The sequence below is a fragment of the Bos mutus genome, chromosome 4, assembly GCF_027580195.1.
Source record: "Bos mutus isolate GX-2022 chromosome 4, NWIPB_WYAK_1.1, whole genome shotgun sequence".
NCBI classification, from domain to species: domain Eukaryota; kingdom Metazoa; phylum Chordata; class Mammalia; order Artiodactyla; family Bovidae; genus Bos; species Bos mutus.
Window position 1 is genome coordinate 66,913,155 of NC_091620.1, and position 17,224 is coordinate 66,930,378.

General features: G+C 39.4%; 1 protein-coding gene across 1 annotated transcript in view; it reads left to right on the forward strand.

Moving 5' to 3' along the window:
- TES (testin LIM domain protein) overlaps window positions 1-17,224 on the forward strand; it is a 57,987-nt gene that overhangs the window by 17,415 nt on the left and 23,348 nt on the right. Inside the window, exon 2 of the mRNA XM_005899128.3 lies at window positions 16,525-16,610. Within this exon, the coding sequence (XP_005899190.1) occupies window positions 16,525-16,610 (86 nt within the window). The remainder of the gene's footprint in view (window positions 1-16,524; window positions 16,611-17,224) is intronic.

Below are 17,224 nucleotides of genomic sequence, written 5' to 3' on the forward strand. Positions count from 1 at the left end.
GTTCCCTACTTTGCTTTTTCTTTAAAGTATCTGATATGTAATACCCTTTCCTGGGTCAGAAGGGTCACCTGAAATATTGCCAACCTATGTGGTTGCCTGAAATTATAAATATGGAGAAATTGATCCCATTCTCATTTCTCTCTCTGAAATAAGCAGGAGATGAGGGATATTTTAGGCACAGATCACAGTGCTATATGTTCAGTATCTGGATCCTGTAGTTAAGGATATTTAAAAAGCTTATTTGTCTATGACTAGTATTTCAGGATAAATATTATACAGTCATTTTTATTTTTTCAAAGGACCTAGATAATTATTCCTAAAGCATTACTGTAGTTTTTCCAAATATAGTCAATCCAAAGGACCTGTTTTCTTGGACACTGAAGAAGAAAAATTAATCTGTCATGTCCTTGTATTGATGCTGGCCAGAATATGTTACTAAAATTATATGAAGTAGACAACTTTTGGACTTGTGTGCTTATGAAAAACACGTGTTTTCAGGCACCAAGTGTTGACTCTGCAGGGACTACTACATCCCATTTGCTGCTGAAATAATTATGTATAATAGAACTGCGTCTTACCCTCAGAACTTAAATTTTGTGTTTCCTATGTAGTTTTTAAACTACTCTTCCAAGCTGAATTCCAGATGATTCTGACCTGTTAGAGCCAATAATACATTAGCTTTCTCAAATAATTATTTGCTATTTAGTATTTAAATGTTAAGCTGGTGACCATGCTGAATAGCAACTGAGATGAAGTTAATCTGAAACACAATTTTCAGCCATAATTTTAGAATTGAAAAGTGTCTTAGAATTGATCTAGTTCAATTCCTTCATTACCTAGATGAAGCCTAGAGAAGAAGAGTAACCTCTAAAATCAATGGACTTGGTCGTAATTCCTTAGGACCACATCACAGTTTTCCTGACTCTCTTCCAGTGCTCTTTCTACATTTTCACCATTTAGTCATGTAATTCTTGATCATTAATACCTGATATAGTTAATTCTCATCCATATTACATGTAAGCACATATAAGCACATATGTATAAGCACATACATAAAACACCAACATGTATGACCTTCCTGTTCTAAACAGCCAGGCTGCCTTAGGTGAGGAACTAATACTTCCTCTACCATCCCCTCCCACACACTGTGGATATCATTAAATAACTTCCTTGTTCTCATCACTCACCAAAAATTCTCCAGCCCAGAAACCTGGGCAGAAACTAACCTATAAGATCTGAATGTCTAAGAGTAGTAGCCATAACTCTTGAGGAAAGGAGAAGGACCCTGACTGACCAAAGAACGCAGTCTGTACTGTGGGTAAAGGGAAGCATGAGGTATAGAGAGAAGAATTCTGGGTCCTGGACTTAAGGGAATCCTGAACACTAAGGAGGAAGAGAAGTTGGTTGAGCCCTTAGAACAGATGGTATTCCAGACCCGCAAACTGAGACTAAGAAAAGTTGGAGAATCCAAGCTCCTATGACCTCTGCCCAAAAGAGTCTTGGAATAGGTCTTGAGAATGTTCCTGGGGAAGCTCTGGCTCTGAAATTCATTTTACTACAAAGTAGACTTAGTACATTTTACTTCATTTTATATGTTTAACTTGTTAAAGGGAGAATAGCAGATGCCTAAATTGGTGCGGGAACAAAAGCAGAAGGAAGTTACCTCATACCAGTAGAGATATGTCTGCTGGGGTGCAATTTTATCATATAAATTGGGTTGAACAGGATTAGAGAACACATTATACTCTGGATTATTACTTAATCTGGAAGTAGGCAATCTATAAAACACTGTTTTCCACAGATCTTTGTTGTTTGAGTATGATACAGAGTTTGTGCTTTTGTATCCTAACAGAGTTTGATAAAGAGGGTAAGATTATGGAAGAAGTTCCCATCCCAGTAAGTGGCATAAGTTAGAGATCTTCAGTGCTGGGTGTTAAGGAGGTTGAGTTTATAGCTTCATTTATATCTATAAAATTTATCTTAATGAAATTCCTCTAAAGAAAGTAAGTTTATTGCCAGTCTGAAACTCTGATCACTTTAGCTGCTAAAATGGTTTTGAAACCTAGGTCCTTTTTTTCACTTGTGTGTTGTTTTTTAATTAGAAACATTGGGTTGTAACAGGAGAGTTTGTGTATCATATTGCTGTGACCTCATTCCGCTCTCTTTCATTTACTTGTCTCTTTGTGATATTTTGAGAGTCTCCTCACTCCTTATGTATGGACCCCAGGGGAAGAGGAATGTGTGTGTGTTTGGGAAGGTGGGAAGGGACACATTCTTCAGGTGGACACAAACCCAAACTGCAGGAAAGAAGATGAAGTTGATCTTCCAGGCAGGCCAGCGGGAGTAGAACAACACTGGAGCAGTGCTTTCTGAGCTTTCCAGGGCAGACTGCAGAACTGTTTTCTCAAATTACTGCTTCTCTCAGAGTTAGGTCTCCTAGTCTCCCTGAGGGTCTTCCTGAGGTTTGGCCAGCAGAACTTAAGAGGGGCTCTTGCTCCCCAATTCCCCATCCCACCCTATGCCTGCATGCCTTTTCTCTAGGACCGTCCTCTGTAGAGTCTCATCTTCTCTCGGGGATGTCTTCTTTTTTAAACCTGGTAACCTAAGACATGGTGCCAGATGCTTCAGGAGATTTATTTGTCCCTCAGGAAAAGAAAAAAAAGGATAGAAAGCCCCACTTGGCCGCTACAAGCCTGGCCTTATCACCTCTCATGTTCTCTAAGAGTTCCTCAACTCTAACCATCCTTCTTCTGTCACGGGCTTCAAATACGGTGTCCCTTCTGCTTTGAATGTACTTCCTCCTTCTCTTTACTGAGTTAGATGTTCATCCTTTCCAGCTTATTTCATGGATCACTTGTTCAAAAGATCTTTCCCATCCTCCCTGCCTGATTCATGGTGTCTCTTTATATAGGTTTCAAAGTCATCTCCCTTGAGAGGCATTGCAGGAGGCTTGGGGCTTGTAGTCCTTTTCCTTGAAGCAGAAATGAGCTAGGGAATCTCTTTGGAAAATGGAAGGGCTCCCACTGGACACCCTACAGAGTCTGCCCCAGCAGCACTGCTGCTGCTGCTGCTGCAAAGTCGCTTCAGTCGTGTCCGACTCTGTGCGACCCCAGAGACGGCAGCCCACCAGGCTCCCCCGTCCCTGGGATTCTCCAGGCAAGAACACTGGAGTGGGTTGCCATTTCCTTCTCCAGTGCATGAAAGTGAAAAGTGAAAGTGAAGACACTCAGTCTTATCCGACTCTTAGCAACCCCATGGACTGCAGTCCACCAGGCTCCTCCATCCATGGGACTCTCCAGGCAAGAGTACTGGAGTGGGGTGCCATTGTCTTCTCCGGCCCCAGCAGCACAGTAGAGCACAAGTCAGACACTGGGTTTTAGGTTAGTTTGCTGTTGACTGGCCGTGTAACCAGCAGCAAATCATCTCCTCTAAATTTTGGTTTCCTGATTTCTTATATCAAGGGAATGTCTAGGCTTCTCCAGCATGAAAAATATGTGGGCACTTTAAAAGAGTAGATGTTCATGGAACACCACCAGTTCTAATAGCTCTCATGAATAAATGGATAACAATTTTAAGAATATTAAAAAGCAGGTAGGAAAGAAACAAATTGCCCCTTTCCAAGGCTGACATCCCCAAGAAAAAGAAATGCAAAAAGGCCTTACAAATAGCTGAGAAAAGAAGAGAAGCTAAAGGCAAAGGAGAAAAGGAAAGATATACCCATTTCAGTGCAGAGTTCCAAAGAATAGCAAGGAGAGATAAGAAAGCCTTCCACAGCAATCAGTGCAAAGAAATAGAGGAAAACAATAGAATGGGAAAGTCTAGAGATCTATCTATCTCAAGAAAATTAGAGATACCAAGGGAACATTTCATGTAAAGATGAGCACAATAAAGGACAGAAATGGTATGGACCTAACAGAGCAGAAGCTATTAAGAGGTGGCAAGAATACACAGAAGAACTATACAAAAAAGATCTTCATGACCCAGATAACCATGATGGTGCGATCACTCACCTAGAGCCAGGTATTCTGGAATGCAAAGTCAAGTGAGCCTTAGGAAGCATCACTATGAACAAAACTAGTGGAGGTGATGGAATTCCAGTTGAACTATTTCAGATCCTTAAAGATGATGCTGTGAAAGTGCTGCACTCAATATGCCAGCAAATCTGGAAAGCTCAGCAGTGGCCACAGGACTGGAAAAGGTCAGTTTTCATTCCAGTCCCAAAGAAAGGCAATGCCAAAGAATGTTCAAACTACCACACAGTTGTACTTATCTCACATGCTAGTAAAGTAATGCTCAAAATTTTCCAAGCCAGGCTTCAGCAGTACGTGAACCGTGAACTCCCAGATGTTCAAGCTGGTTTTCGAAAAGGCAGAGGAACCAGAGATCAAATTGCCAACTTCCATTGGATCATCAAAAAAGCAAAAGAGTTCCAGAAAAACATCTACTTCTGCTTAATTGACTATGCCAAAGTCTTTGACTGGGTGGATCACCATAAACTGTGGAAAATTCGTTAAGAGATGGAAATACCAGACCACCTTACCTGCTTCCTGAGAAATCTGTATGCAAGTCAAGAAGCAACACTTAAAACTGGACATGGAACAATAGACTGGTTTCAAATTAGGAAAGGAGTATGTCAAGGCTACATATTGTCACCCTGCTTATTTAACTTAAATGCAGAGTACATCATGAGAAATGCTGGACTGGATGACGCTCAAGCTGGAATCGAGATTGCCAGGAGAAATACCAATACCCTCAGATATGCAGATGACACCACCCTTATGGCAGAAAGCAAAGAAGAACTAAAGAGCCTCTTAATGAAGGTGAAAGAGGTGAAAAAGTTGGCTTAAAACTCAACATTCAGTAACAACGATCATGGCATCCGGTCCCATCATTTCATGGCAAACAGATGGGGAAACAATGGAAACAGTGACAGACTTTATTTTGGGGGGCTCCAAAATTACTGCAGATGGTGACTGCAGCCATGAAATTAAAAGACACTTGGTCCTTGGAAGAAAAACTGTGACCACCTAGACAGCATATTAAAAAGCAGAGACATTAATTGACCAACACAGGTCTCCTTCTAGTCAAAGCTTTGGTTTTTCCAGTACTTATGTATGGATGTGTGAGTTGGACTATAAAGAAGGCTGAACGCTGAAGAATTGATGCTTTTGAACTGTGGTGTTGGAGAAGATTCTTGAGAGTCCCTTGGACTGCAAGGAGATACAACCAGGCTATCCTAAAGGAAATCAATCTGAATATTCATTGGAAGGACTGATGCTGAAGCTGAAACTCCAATATTTTGGCCACTTGATGCAAAGAACCAACTCATTTGAAAAGACCCTGATGGCGGGAAAGATTGAAGGTGGAAGGAGAAGGGGACAACAGAGGATGAGATAGTTGGATGACATCACCGACGTGATGGACATGAGTTTGAGTAGGCTCCAGGAGTTGGTGATGGACAAGGAAGCCTGGTGTGCTGCAGTCCATGGGATCGCAAAGAGTGGGACATGACTGAGTGACTGAACTGAACTGAACTGAACTGATGCCTTCAAGGCACTTGCAATCTAATGTGCTTTCCAGACTGGCACTGAATTCTCCCAGCATCCAAATATCAGCCACGTTTATTCAAAAAACTACTCTATGTAAACTATCAAGGCCTTTGAGACACTTAGGAGAAACCCTCTTATATGGTCAGTACTCTCTGAAATTTACAATCAACAAATTACACAAGTACATAAACATAAGCATACCTGTTACATGCTAATTAATACTGCAGGGTAAGTAAGTGCTGCAGAAGTTTTTCCAGGAATTCACAGGAGGGGTATAGTAGTTAGTCATGATGCAGTGAGTAAAAGTAAAATTTAAAAGGCTAATTGTCATTTCCATACTTAAATTACTTGAGTAATTTTAAATATCTGGAACTGTGAAAAGGGGCTGGACAGGATTGAGCAACTGAACTGACTGAAGGCTGACTTTGTAAATCAGCAATGAGTTCTTAGTATAAAACCTCTGCTAACTGATTGAGGTTCTAGTTATATTAGCTGAGCTTCCAAGTTTCATTCAGAAATACAGAATGAGGTGGCATTGGTCTAGTATGTTTCTGATATTTTAGATCAGTATTGCTCAAACCAGATGATTCAGATTTGAAGGCAGGCAAGAACTTGTTTAGGTGGCCATTTAACTTAGAGGCAGAATCATACTTAGTTCTCCATATTATATAAGCCAGTAAACCTTTGTTTCAGGATTTTATACACAGCTACAAACATATAAGTTTGTATGTGTGTGCATATTCTCTTTCCTGAGATAAAATGTATTTCTTTTTTTTTTTAATTTATTTAATTGGAGGCTAATTACAATATTGTATTGGTTTTGCCATACATTGACATGAATCTGCCATGGGTGTACATGTGTTCCCTATCCTGAACCCCCCTCCTACCTCCTTCCCCATCCCATCCCTTTGGGTCATCCCAGTGCACCAGCCCAGAGCACCATCTCATTCATCGAACCTGGACTGGCGATTCATTTCACATATGATAATATACATGTTTCAATGCCGTTCTCCCAAATCATCCCACCCTCGCCCTCTCCCCACAGAGTCCAAAAGACTATTCTATACATCTGTGTCTCTTTTGCTGTCTTGGATACAGGGTTATTGTTACCATCTTTCTAAATTCCATATGTATGTGTTATTATACTGTATTGGTGTTTTTCTTTCTGGCTTACTTCACTCTGTTATAATAGGCTCCAGTTTCATCCACCTCATTAGAACTGATTCAAATGCATTCTTTTTAATGGCTGAGTAATACTCCACTGTGTATATGTACCTCAGCTTTCTTATCCATTCGTCTGCTGATGGACATCTAGGTTTCTTCCATGTCCTGGCTATTATAAACAGTGCTGCAGCGAACATTGGGGTACACGTGTCTCTTTCAATTCTGATTTCCTCGGTGTGTATGCCCAGCAGTGGGATTGCTGGGTCATATGGCAGTTCTATTTCCAGTTTTTTAAGGAATATCCACACTGTTCTCCATAGTGGCTGTACTAGTTTGCATTCCCACCAACAGTGTAAGAGGGTTCCCTTTTCTCCACACCCTCTCCAGCATTTATTGCTTGTAGACTTTTGGATCGCAGCCATTCTGACTGGTGTGAAATGGTACCTCATAGTGGTTTTGATTTACATTTCTCTGATAATGAGTGATGTTGAGCATCTTTTCATGTGTTTGTTAGCCATCTGTATGTCTTCTTTAGAGAAATGTCTATTTAGTTCTTTGGCCCATTTTTTGATTGGGTCATTTATTTATCTGGAATTGAGCTGCAGAAGTTGCTTGTATATTTTTGAGATTAATTCTTTGTAAGTTGCTTCATTTGCTATTATTTTCTCCCATTCTGAAGGCTGTCTTTTCACCTTGCTTAGAGTTTCCTTTGTTGTGCAGAAGCTTTTAATTTTAATTAGGTCCCATTTGTTTATTTTTGCTTTTACTTCCAATATTCTGGGAAGTGGATCATAGAAGATCCTGCTGTGATTTATGTTGGAGAGTGTTTTGCCTATATTCTCCTCTAGGAGTTTTATAGTTTCTGGTCTTACGTTTAGATCTTTAATCCATTTTGAGTTTATTTTTGTGTATGGTGTTAGAAAGTGTTCTAGTTTCATTCTTTTACAAGTGGTTGACCAGTTTTCCCAGTACCATTTGTTAAAGAGATTGTCTTTTCTCCATTGTAGATTCTTGCCTCCTTTGTCAAAGATAAGGTGTCCACAGGTGCGTGGATTTATCTCTGGGCTTTCTATTTTGTTCCATTGATCTAAATTTCTGTCTTTGTGCCAGTACCATACTGTCTTGATGACTCTGGCTTTGTAGTAGAGCCTGAAGTCAGGCAGGTTGATACCTCCAGTTCCATTCTTCTTTCTCAAGATTGCTTTGGCTATTCGAGGTTTTTGGTATTTCCATAAAAATTGTGAAATTATTTGTTCTGGCTCTGTGAAAAATACCGTTGGTAGCTTGTTAGGGATTGCATTGAATCTATAGATTGCTTTGGGTAGTATATGCATTTTCACTATATTGATTCTTCCAATCCATGAACATGGTATATTTCTCCATCTGTTAGTGTCCTCTTTGATTTCTTTCACCAGTGTTTTGTAGTTTTCTATATATAGGTTTTTTGTTTCTTTAGGTAGATATATTCCTAAGTATTTTATTCTTTTCATTTCAGTGGTGAATGGAATTGTTTCCTTAATTTCTCTTTCTATTTTCTCATTATTAGTGTATAGGAATGCATTTCTGTGTGTTAATTTTATATCCTGCAACTTTACTATATTCATTGATTAGCTCTACTAATTTTCTGGTGGAGTCTTTAGGGTTTTCTATGTAGAAGATCATGTCATCTGCAAACAGTGAGAGTTTTACTTCTTCTTTTCCAGTTTCGATTCCTTTTCTTTGTTTTTCTGCTCTGATTGCTGTGGCCAGAACTCCAAAACTATGTTGAATAGTAGTGGTGAGAGTGGGCACCCTTGTCTTATTCCTGACTTTAGGGTAATTGTTTCAATTTTTCACCATTGAGGATAATGTTTGCTGTGGGTTTGTCATATATAGCTTTTATTATGTTGAGGTATGTTCCTTCTATTCCTGATTTCTGGAGGGTTTTTATCATAAATGGATGTTGAATTTTGTCAGAGGCTTTCTTTGCATCTATTGAGATAATCATATGGTTTTTATTTTTCAATTTGTTAATGTGGTATATTACATTGATTGATTTATGGATATTGAAGAATCCTTGCATCCCTGGGATAAAGCCTACTTGGTCATCTTTTTAATGTGTTGTTGGATTCTGATTGCTAGAATTTTGTTAAGGATTTTTGCATCTATGTTCATCAGTGATATTGGCCTGTAGTTTTCTTTTTTTGTGGGATCTTTGTCAGGTTTTGGTATTAGGGTGATGGTGACCTCATAGAATGAGTTTGGAAGTTTACCTTCCTCTGCAGTTTTCTGGAAGAGTTTGAGTAGGATAAGTGTTAGCTCTTCTCTAAATTTTTGGTAGAATTCGGCTGTGAAGCCATCTGGTCCTGGGCTTTTGTTTGCTGGAAGATTTCTGATTACAGTTTCAATTTCCATACTTATGATGGGTCTGTTAAGATTTTCTATTTCTTCCTGGTTCAGTTTTGGAAAGTTGTGCTTTTCTAAAAATTTGTCCATTTCTTCCCCATTGTCCATTTTATTGGCATATAGTTGTTGATAGTTGTCTCTTATGATCCTTTGTATTTCTGTGTTGTCTGTTGTGATCTCTCCATTTTCATTTCTAATTGTATTGATTTGATTTTTCTCCCTTTGTTTCTTGATGAGTCTGGCTAATGGTTTGTCAGTTTTATTTATCCTTTCAAAGAACCAGCTTTTGGCTTTGTTGATTTTTGCTATGGTCTCTTTTGTTTCTTTTGCATTTATTTCTGCCCTAATTTTTAAGATTTCTTTCCTTCTACTAACCCTGGGGTTCTTCATTTCTTCCTTTTCTAGTTGCTTTAGGTGCAGAGTTAGGTTATTTATTTGACTTTTTTCCTGTTTCTTGAGGTATGCCTGTATTGCTATGCACCTTCCCCTTAGCACTGCTTTTACAGTGTCCTACAGGTTTTGGGTTGTGTTTTCATTGTCATTCGTTTCTATGCATATTTTGATTTTGTTTTTGATTTCTTCTGTGATTTGTTGGTTATTCATCAGCGTGTTGTTCAGCCTCCATATGTTGGAATTTTTAATAGTTTTTCTCCTGTAATTGAGATCTAATCTTACTGCATTGTGGTCAGAAAAGATGTTTGGAATGATTTCAATTTTTTTTGAATTTACCAAGGCTAGATTTATGGCCCAGGATGTGATCTATCCTGGAGAAGGTTACATGTGTGCTTGAGAAAAAGGTGAAATTCATATATTGTTATATCTTCTTCTTCCATTGATCCTTTGATCATTATGTAGTGTCCTTCTTTGTCTCGTTTCACAGCCTTTGTTTTAAAGTCTATTTTATCTGATATGAGTATTGCTACTCCTGCTTTCTTTTGGTCTCTATTTGCATGGAAAATCTTTTTCCAGCCCTTCATTTTCAGTCTGTTTGTGTCCCTTGTTTTGAGGTGGGTCTCTTGTAGACAGCATATATAGGCATCTTGGTTTATATCCATTCAGCCAGTCTTTGTCTTTTGGTTGGGGCATTCAACCCATCTACGTTTAAGGTAACTATTGTTAAGTATGATCCCGTTGCCATTTACTTTATTGTTTTCGGTTGGAGTTTATACACCCTTTCTGTGTTTCCTGTCTAGAGAAGATCCTTTAGCATTTGTTAGAGAGCTGGTTTGGTGGTGCTGAATTCTCTCAGCTTTTGCTTGTCTGTAAAGCTTTTGATTTCTCCTTCATATTTGAATGAGATCCTTGCTGGGTATAGTAATCTGGGCTGTAGGTTATTTTCTTTCATCACTTTAAGTATGTCCTGCCATTCCCTCCCGGCCTGAAGAGTTTCTATTGAAAGATCAGCTGTTATCCTTATGGGAATTCCCTTGTGTGTTATTTGTTGTTTTTCCTTGCTGCTTTTAATATTTGTTCTTTGTGTTTGATCTTTGTTAATTTGATTAGTATGTGTCTTGGGGTGTTTCACCTTGGGTTTATCCTGTTTGGGACTCTCTGGGTTTCTTGGACGTGAGTGATTATTTCCTTCCCCATTTTAGGGAAGTTTTCAACTATTATCTTCTCAAGTATTTTCTCATGGTCTTTCTTTTTGTCTTCTTCTTCTGGGACTCCTATGATTTCAATGTTGGGGCATTTAACATTGTCCCAGAGGTCTCTGAGATTGTCCTCATTTCTTTTAATTCGTTTTTCTTTTTTCCTCTTTGATTCATTTATTTCTACCATTCTATCTTCTACCTCAGTTACCCTATCTTCTGCCTCCATTATTCTACTGTTGGTTCCTTCCAGAGTGTTTTTGATCTCATTTATTGCATTATTCATTATATACTGACTCTTTTTTATTTCTTCTAGGTCCTTGTTAAAGCTTTCTTACATTTTTTCAATCCTTGTCTCCAGGCTATGTATCTGTAACTCCATTTTGTTTTCAAGATTTTGGATCATTTTCACTATCATTATTCAGAATTCTTTATCAGGTAGATTCCCTATCTCTTCCTCTTTTGTTTGGTTTGGTGGGCATTTATCCTGTTTCTTTGCCTTCTGGGTATTCCTCTGTCTCTTCATCTTGTTTATACTGCTGTGTTTGGGGTGGCCTTTCCATATTCTTGCAGTTTGTGGAGTTCTCTTTATTGTGGAGTTTCCTTGCTGTGGGTGGGGTTGAACGGGTGGCTTCTGTTTAGGGAAGCTTGTGTCGGTGTTCTGGTGGGTGGAGCTGGATTTCTTCTCTCTGGAGTGCAGTGAAGTGTCCAGTAATGCGTTATGAGATGTCAGTGGGTTTGGTGTGACTTTGGGCAGCCTGTATATTGAAGCTCAGGGCTATGTTCTGGTGTTGCTGGAGAATTTGTGGGGTATGTCTTGCTCTGGAACATGTTGGCCTTTGGGTGGTGCTTGGTTTCAGTGTAGGTATGGAGGCATTTGATGAGCTCCTATCGATTAATGTTCCCTGGAGTCAGGAGTTCTCTGGTGTTCTCAGGATTTGAACTTGAGCCTCCTGCCTCTGGTTTTCAGTCTTATTCTTACAGTAGCCTCAGGACTTGTCCAACTATATAGCACCGATGATAAAACATCTAGGTTAAAGATGAGAAGTTTCTCTACAGTGATGGACACTCAGAAAGGTTCACAGAGTTACATGGAGAAGAGGGAAGAAGGAGATAGAGGTGACCAGGAGGATAAGAGGGGGAACCAAAAGAGGAGAGAGCAAGCTAGCCAGTAATCACTTCCTTATGTGCACTCCATAGTCTGGACCGCTCAGAGATGTTCACGGAGTTACACAGAGAAGAGAAGAGGGAGGAAGGAGACAGAGGTGGCCAGGAGGATAAAGGAGGAAATCAAAAGAAGAGAGACAGATTCAGCCAGTAATCAGTTCCCTAAGTGTGCGCCACCATCCAGAACACAAAGAGATTCACAGAGTTAGGTAGAGAAGAAAAGTGGATGAGGAGATAGAGGCAACCTGGTGGAGAAAAATGAGAATCAAAAGGGGGAGAGAGCAATCAGGCCAGTGATCTCATTCCCTCGTAAAAATGGGTATGAAGATCGGGTTCTTAAAGGTACAAAGTTGATAACAAATACCAAAAAAGCAAAAATTAAAAATCTAGAGTAGAAGTTAGATTCTCAAAAATACAATATTAAAGAAAAAAAAACAAAGTCACAAAAATTATAAAATATATATATATGAAGTTTGCTTTAAAAAATAGGGTCTTTTTTTTTGCAAAGTAATAGGTTATAAAATGAAAATTAAAGGAGTAATAGAGGACTTAAAAATAAATTTTTTTTTTAAATTTAAAAAATGATAATAGTAAAAATATATCTTGGACTTTCTCTGGTGTTGTGGACAGTGTGGGGTCAGTTCATTCTCAAATAGTTCCTTAATCTGGCTTATACTTCCCAAGATCTATAGGCCCCTTCCTATGTAGTCGGTGCTAACTACAGATTTTTAATCTATTGCACCTGTCTCTTCCAAGGCAGTTCCCTCTGTTTGTTTTAGCTTCTTTTGTTTGCTGGTCTCTTCAGTGTCTAATTTCTACTCTGACACAAGGGGGCGGTGGTGGGCACCTTTTTTAGACTCACTTGTTCAGTCATGCTGTGGGGAGGGAGGGACGCTGCAAACAACACTGGCGTGTGCTCGCAGTGTCTTGGCCACACTGGGTTTGCCCCCACTCACAGCCTTATGGCAGAAAGTGAAGAGGAACTAAAAAGCCTCTTGATAAAAGTGAAAGAGGAGAGTGAAAAAGTTGGCTTAAAACTCAACATTCAGAAAATGAAGATCATGGCATCTGGTCCCATTACTTCATGGCAAATAGATGGGGAAACAGTGGAAACAGTGTCAGACTTTATTTTTTGGGGCTCCAAAATCACTGCAAATGGTGATTGCAGCCATGAAATTAAAAGACGCTTACTCATATTAAAAAGCAGAGACATTACTTTGCCAACAAAGGTCCGTCTAGTCAAGGCTATGGTTTTTCCAGTGGTCATGTATGGATGTGAGAGTTGGACTGTGAAGAAAGCTGAGCACCGAAGAATTGATACTTTTGAACTGTGGTGTTGGAGAAGACTCTTGAGAGTCCCTTGGACTGCAAGGAGATCCAACCAGTCCATCCTAAAGGAGATCAGTCCTGGGTGTTCTTTGGAAGGACTGATGCTAAAGCTGAAACTCCAATACTTTGGCCACCTCTTGCAAAGAGTTGACTCATTGGAAAAGACCCTGATTCTGGGAGGGATTGGGGGCAGGAGGAGAAGGGGATGACAGAGGATGAAATGGTTGGATGGCATCACTGACTCGATGGACATGAGTTTGAGTGAACCCTAGGAGTTGGTGATGGACAGGGAGGCCTGGCATGCTGCAGTTCATGGGGTCGCAAAGAGCTGGACACGAATGAGCGACTGAACTGAACTGAACTGAACGGCGTGTGTGCTTTCTCTGTCTACACTGTTTAGGCTCTAGGTTGCTCTGCCAGGAACTGTCTGAGGCTGGCCCTGGGTTGTATGCACTTCCCAGGTCTAAGCCACTCAGTTCAGGTACTTGGATACTCCACAAAGGCACAGACTTCGTTGGGCCTGTGTTTGTGCCCTTCCTAGGTCTGAGCAGCTCAAGTGACCAGGTGCTTGGCGAGAACGACTGTGACTTATGGCCTCCCCCTGTCCCTGCCGCTCGGTTTTCTGGGTGTACAACCAGTGCACCTTCTCAGGTATGCCGTGTGTCTCTTCTGAGGAGCTGATCTCTGGTTGCGACCCTCCCGGCGGATGTCGACCATCCAGAATCTCAAGAAGTCTTGGTTAGCAATGAAGCCTGCTTGCAGTTTGGTAGATGATGCCTCTCTGGGGCCGCGATTGCCCCCTTCCGGCTCTGGCTGCCCTCGCCTGCCTCTCCGGCGGGGGATGGGCCAGTCCGCAGCCGGCTAGTTCTGCTCAGTCCTTTGTTCTGTGAGCAGGCCTGGTGGTGTCTTAGGTTAAGGCTTTTCTCTGGATAGCTATCCCACAGTCTGGTTTGCTATCTAAAGTTAGTTGCCTCAGATTGCCCTTGGGGCATTCAGTCCTGGTCCTTACTGTAAGCAATGCAGCCCGCACCTCCCTGCCCAGACCCTGCTTGCTAGTGGCAGATGTGGGCATCTGCGGGTGTCTGCAGCTGCTTCTCCGCTGGGAGTTACCATTGGGCACGTAATCTGTGGGTTTTAATTATTTATTTATTTTTCCTCCCGGTTATGTTGCCCTCTGAGGTTCCAAGGCTCGCCATAGACTCGCCAGTGAGAGTGTTTCCTGGTGTTTGGAAACTTCTCTCTTTTTTAAGACTCCCTTCCCCGGACTACCTCTTTTGTCTCTCTTTTTATCTTTTATATTTTTTCCTACATCCTTTCAAAGACAATGGGCTGCTTTTCTGGGTGCCTGATGTCCTCTGCCAGCATTCAGAAATTGTTTTGTGAAATTTACTCAGCGTTCAAATGTTTTTTCAATGAATTTGTGGGAGAGAAAGTGGTCTCCCCATCCTATTCCTCCGCCATCTTAGGACCGCCTCAAAATGTATTTCTTACTGTGAGTTTAGAACCAGCTGATTTAAGCTGAGCTATGTGATTAAGCCTTAATAATATAATCTTAATATTCATCTGAGATTCAGTTTAGCAGGAGATACATGGAACATAGTATGAGGCAAATCCATATACCAGACAGATTCAGGATCGTTACCTCTCCTGTAATGGAAAACTAGAAAGGGCTGGAAAAATAATTGACCTTTTTAGATTTGCTGTTCATTTTACTATGAGTCTTGTAGTGGAGAAAAAAACTCTTTAATTATGTTCATCGCAAAAGACCAGTAAACTAAAATAGCTAGAATCTGTCTTTTGGTAATCCATTTTATTTCTGTACTGTGAACTGTAATGATAAGTGACAGAAAATAATTTGATTCTTTCCAAAAAAAAACAAGTGGCTAGTGTTAAAATGTACAATTTAGAGAATTTTTAATCTTTTGAAAATGGTAATGGAGATATGGCAAAGGTAATAAAGTGTAGTTAATGCTGGACAGATTTTTATCACGTTTAGCAAATATTCTTGAAATGGTCTAACTTTAAAAATCATAGGTTCTCCTCAGCAGTTGGGTAGACCAGCTGGTTTTGAATATGCCCTTAGTTATGTAAAAGGATGTGGTAAAATTCTTAAGAAAAAAGGAAGGGCTTCATTTAAACTTCATGGACTGATCAAGCTGATCTCTCATGGAACAAGTTACAATGTGTTTTGTTTTGTTTTAAATTTTTTAATCGAAGGATAGTTGCTTTACAGAATTTTGTGGTTTTGATTGCAGTGACAAACACAACTTGGTAAAGCTACAAAAGGGAGCCACTGAAAAAAATCTCTTGTCTGACTTGTAACACTCTCTCCAGACACTAAACAGTAACAAATCTGTCAGCAGTCAGTGATATGAATAATCGAAGCACTGGTGATTTGTTGATGTGCTGAAGCAAAGCTAGTTGATCTTTTTCACTCTAATACCAATAGTTGGGTACAGAGCTTACATTGCCTTCTGGTGTCCTTCCCTCATCTGCACCCCTCCTCTTTTGCTTATTAAGTCATGTCTCAGCAGTTCCTGAGAATTACTGTTAATATGGTAGAAGGAAAAAAAATGGTTTGCTATATAAGGGCAATAGTACAATCCCTGCACCCCTATCTAGGGCCTAAGAGCACAGACCTTGGAATCAGACCTGGAGTCAGATCTCTTGTACACCATTTATAACACATTGATCTTAAGTAAGCTCTGTGGCCTCTCAGAGTTTCAGTTGTCATCTCTTAAGATGGAGAATAGAATTGCCTACTTTATAAGTATTTTATGAGGTCTGTAAAATTTCAGTAAGTGCTCATCTCTATCCCTGTCATTCAGTATCTTTGTTGTTGCTATTATTATTATATTTATCAAAAATAAAATAATAAATCAAATATTTAAATAATTAAAACAATATTTCCCCAAATCATTTGCATATTCCTTCTTTGCCAAAAAATATGTCATTTGGGGCCAGGCTTGCTTTCCAAGCTCTGGCTCTTCTGACTGTTCCCTGTACCTATTATATACAGGGCATGTAGTGGCCAAAAAGATAAATTCATTACTTTTTGTGACTTTTGCAATATGTGTAATCTGATATATAGTTGTATTCTAATGCTTTTTTATTCATGAAAGAAGCAATAAGAATACAGGGTATGTTATGTATGCATTTGGAATCGCCATATAGCATACCTGGGTGTCATGACTGATTAAACAATGTGATACTCATGAAAGATTTGTTTGAAAGTTATATCAAGAGGAGTGGTAAATGGAATTAAAGTTGTGGTCTATTGATTTTTTTTAAAGATTTTTTAAAAACATAATAGTAAATCCATGTTGTTTTCTGTTTAACAGATGGGTCTAGGTCATGAGCAAGGATTTGGAGCCCCCTGTTTAAAATGCAAAGAAAAATGTGAGGGATTCGAACTGCACTTCTGGAGGTAATGTTTTGAAAACTAAAACCACATTAGTAATTTCTGCTTTTTGGCACTGCTTCCTCAGACAGTGGAGACTGCTTACAAGTTATCCATCATGGTTGATAAGTTGTGATCTATTGTATTATTTTCTAAGAAATAAGAAATAAAGCTATTCTGACTTCTTATCATTATTTGAGCTTATTGGGCTATAGTGACTGTATTTATTTGCTTGATCTATTTGCTGGTTTTCAGTTTTCCTGTGAGACTAAGATATTGAATATGTCTCTTCTCTGAGTGGCAAATAAGTTTATGGTAATCCTGAAAGACTGTTTATTAATTGTTATTCTTTTATTAAGAATGGACAACTATATTCTTTTATTAAAATGGGCAACTATGCACATCTCATCTGTATATTTGTGATTAAACAATAAATACAATGAATTGAGCATTCATGTCCTAGTTGTCAGGAAATGGACTTGAATCTAGTTTGTTTTTTTTTTCCCCCAAATTTTCAGCTGTAAATTTACTACTGAAAACCTTTGAAAAGCTTGAGTTAAAAAAAATGATAATCCGTTGCCATTGTCTTGATTTGAATCAAGTGCCTACATATGGAAGACAAATGTTAGTGGATCAAAAAT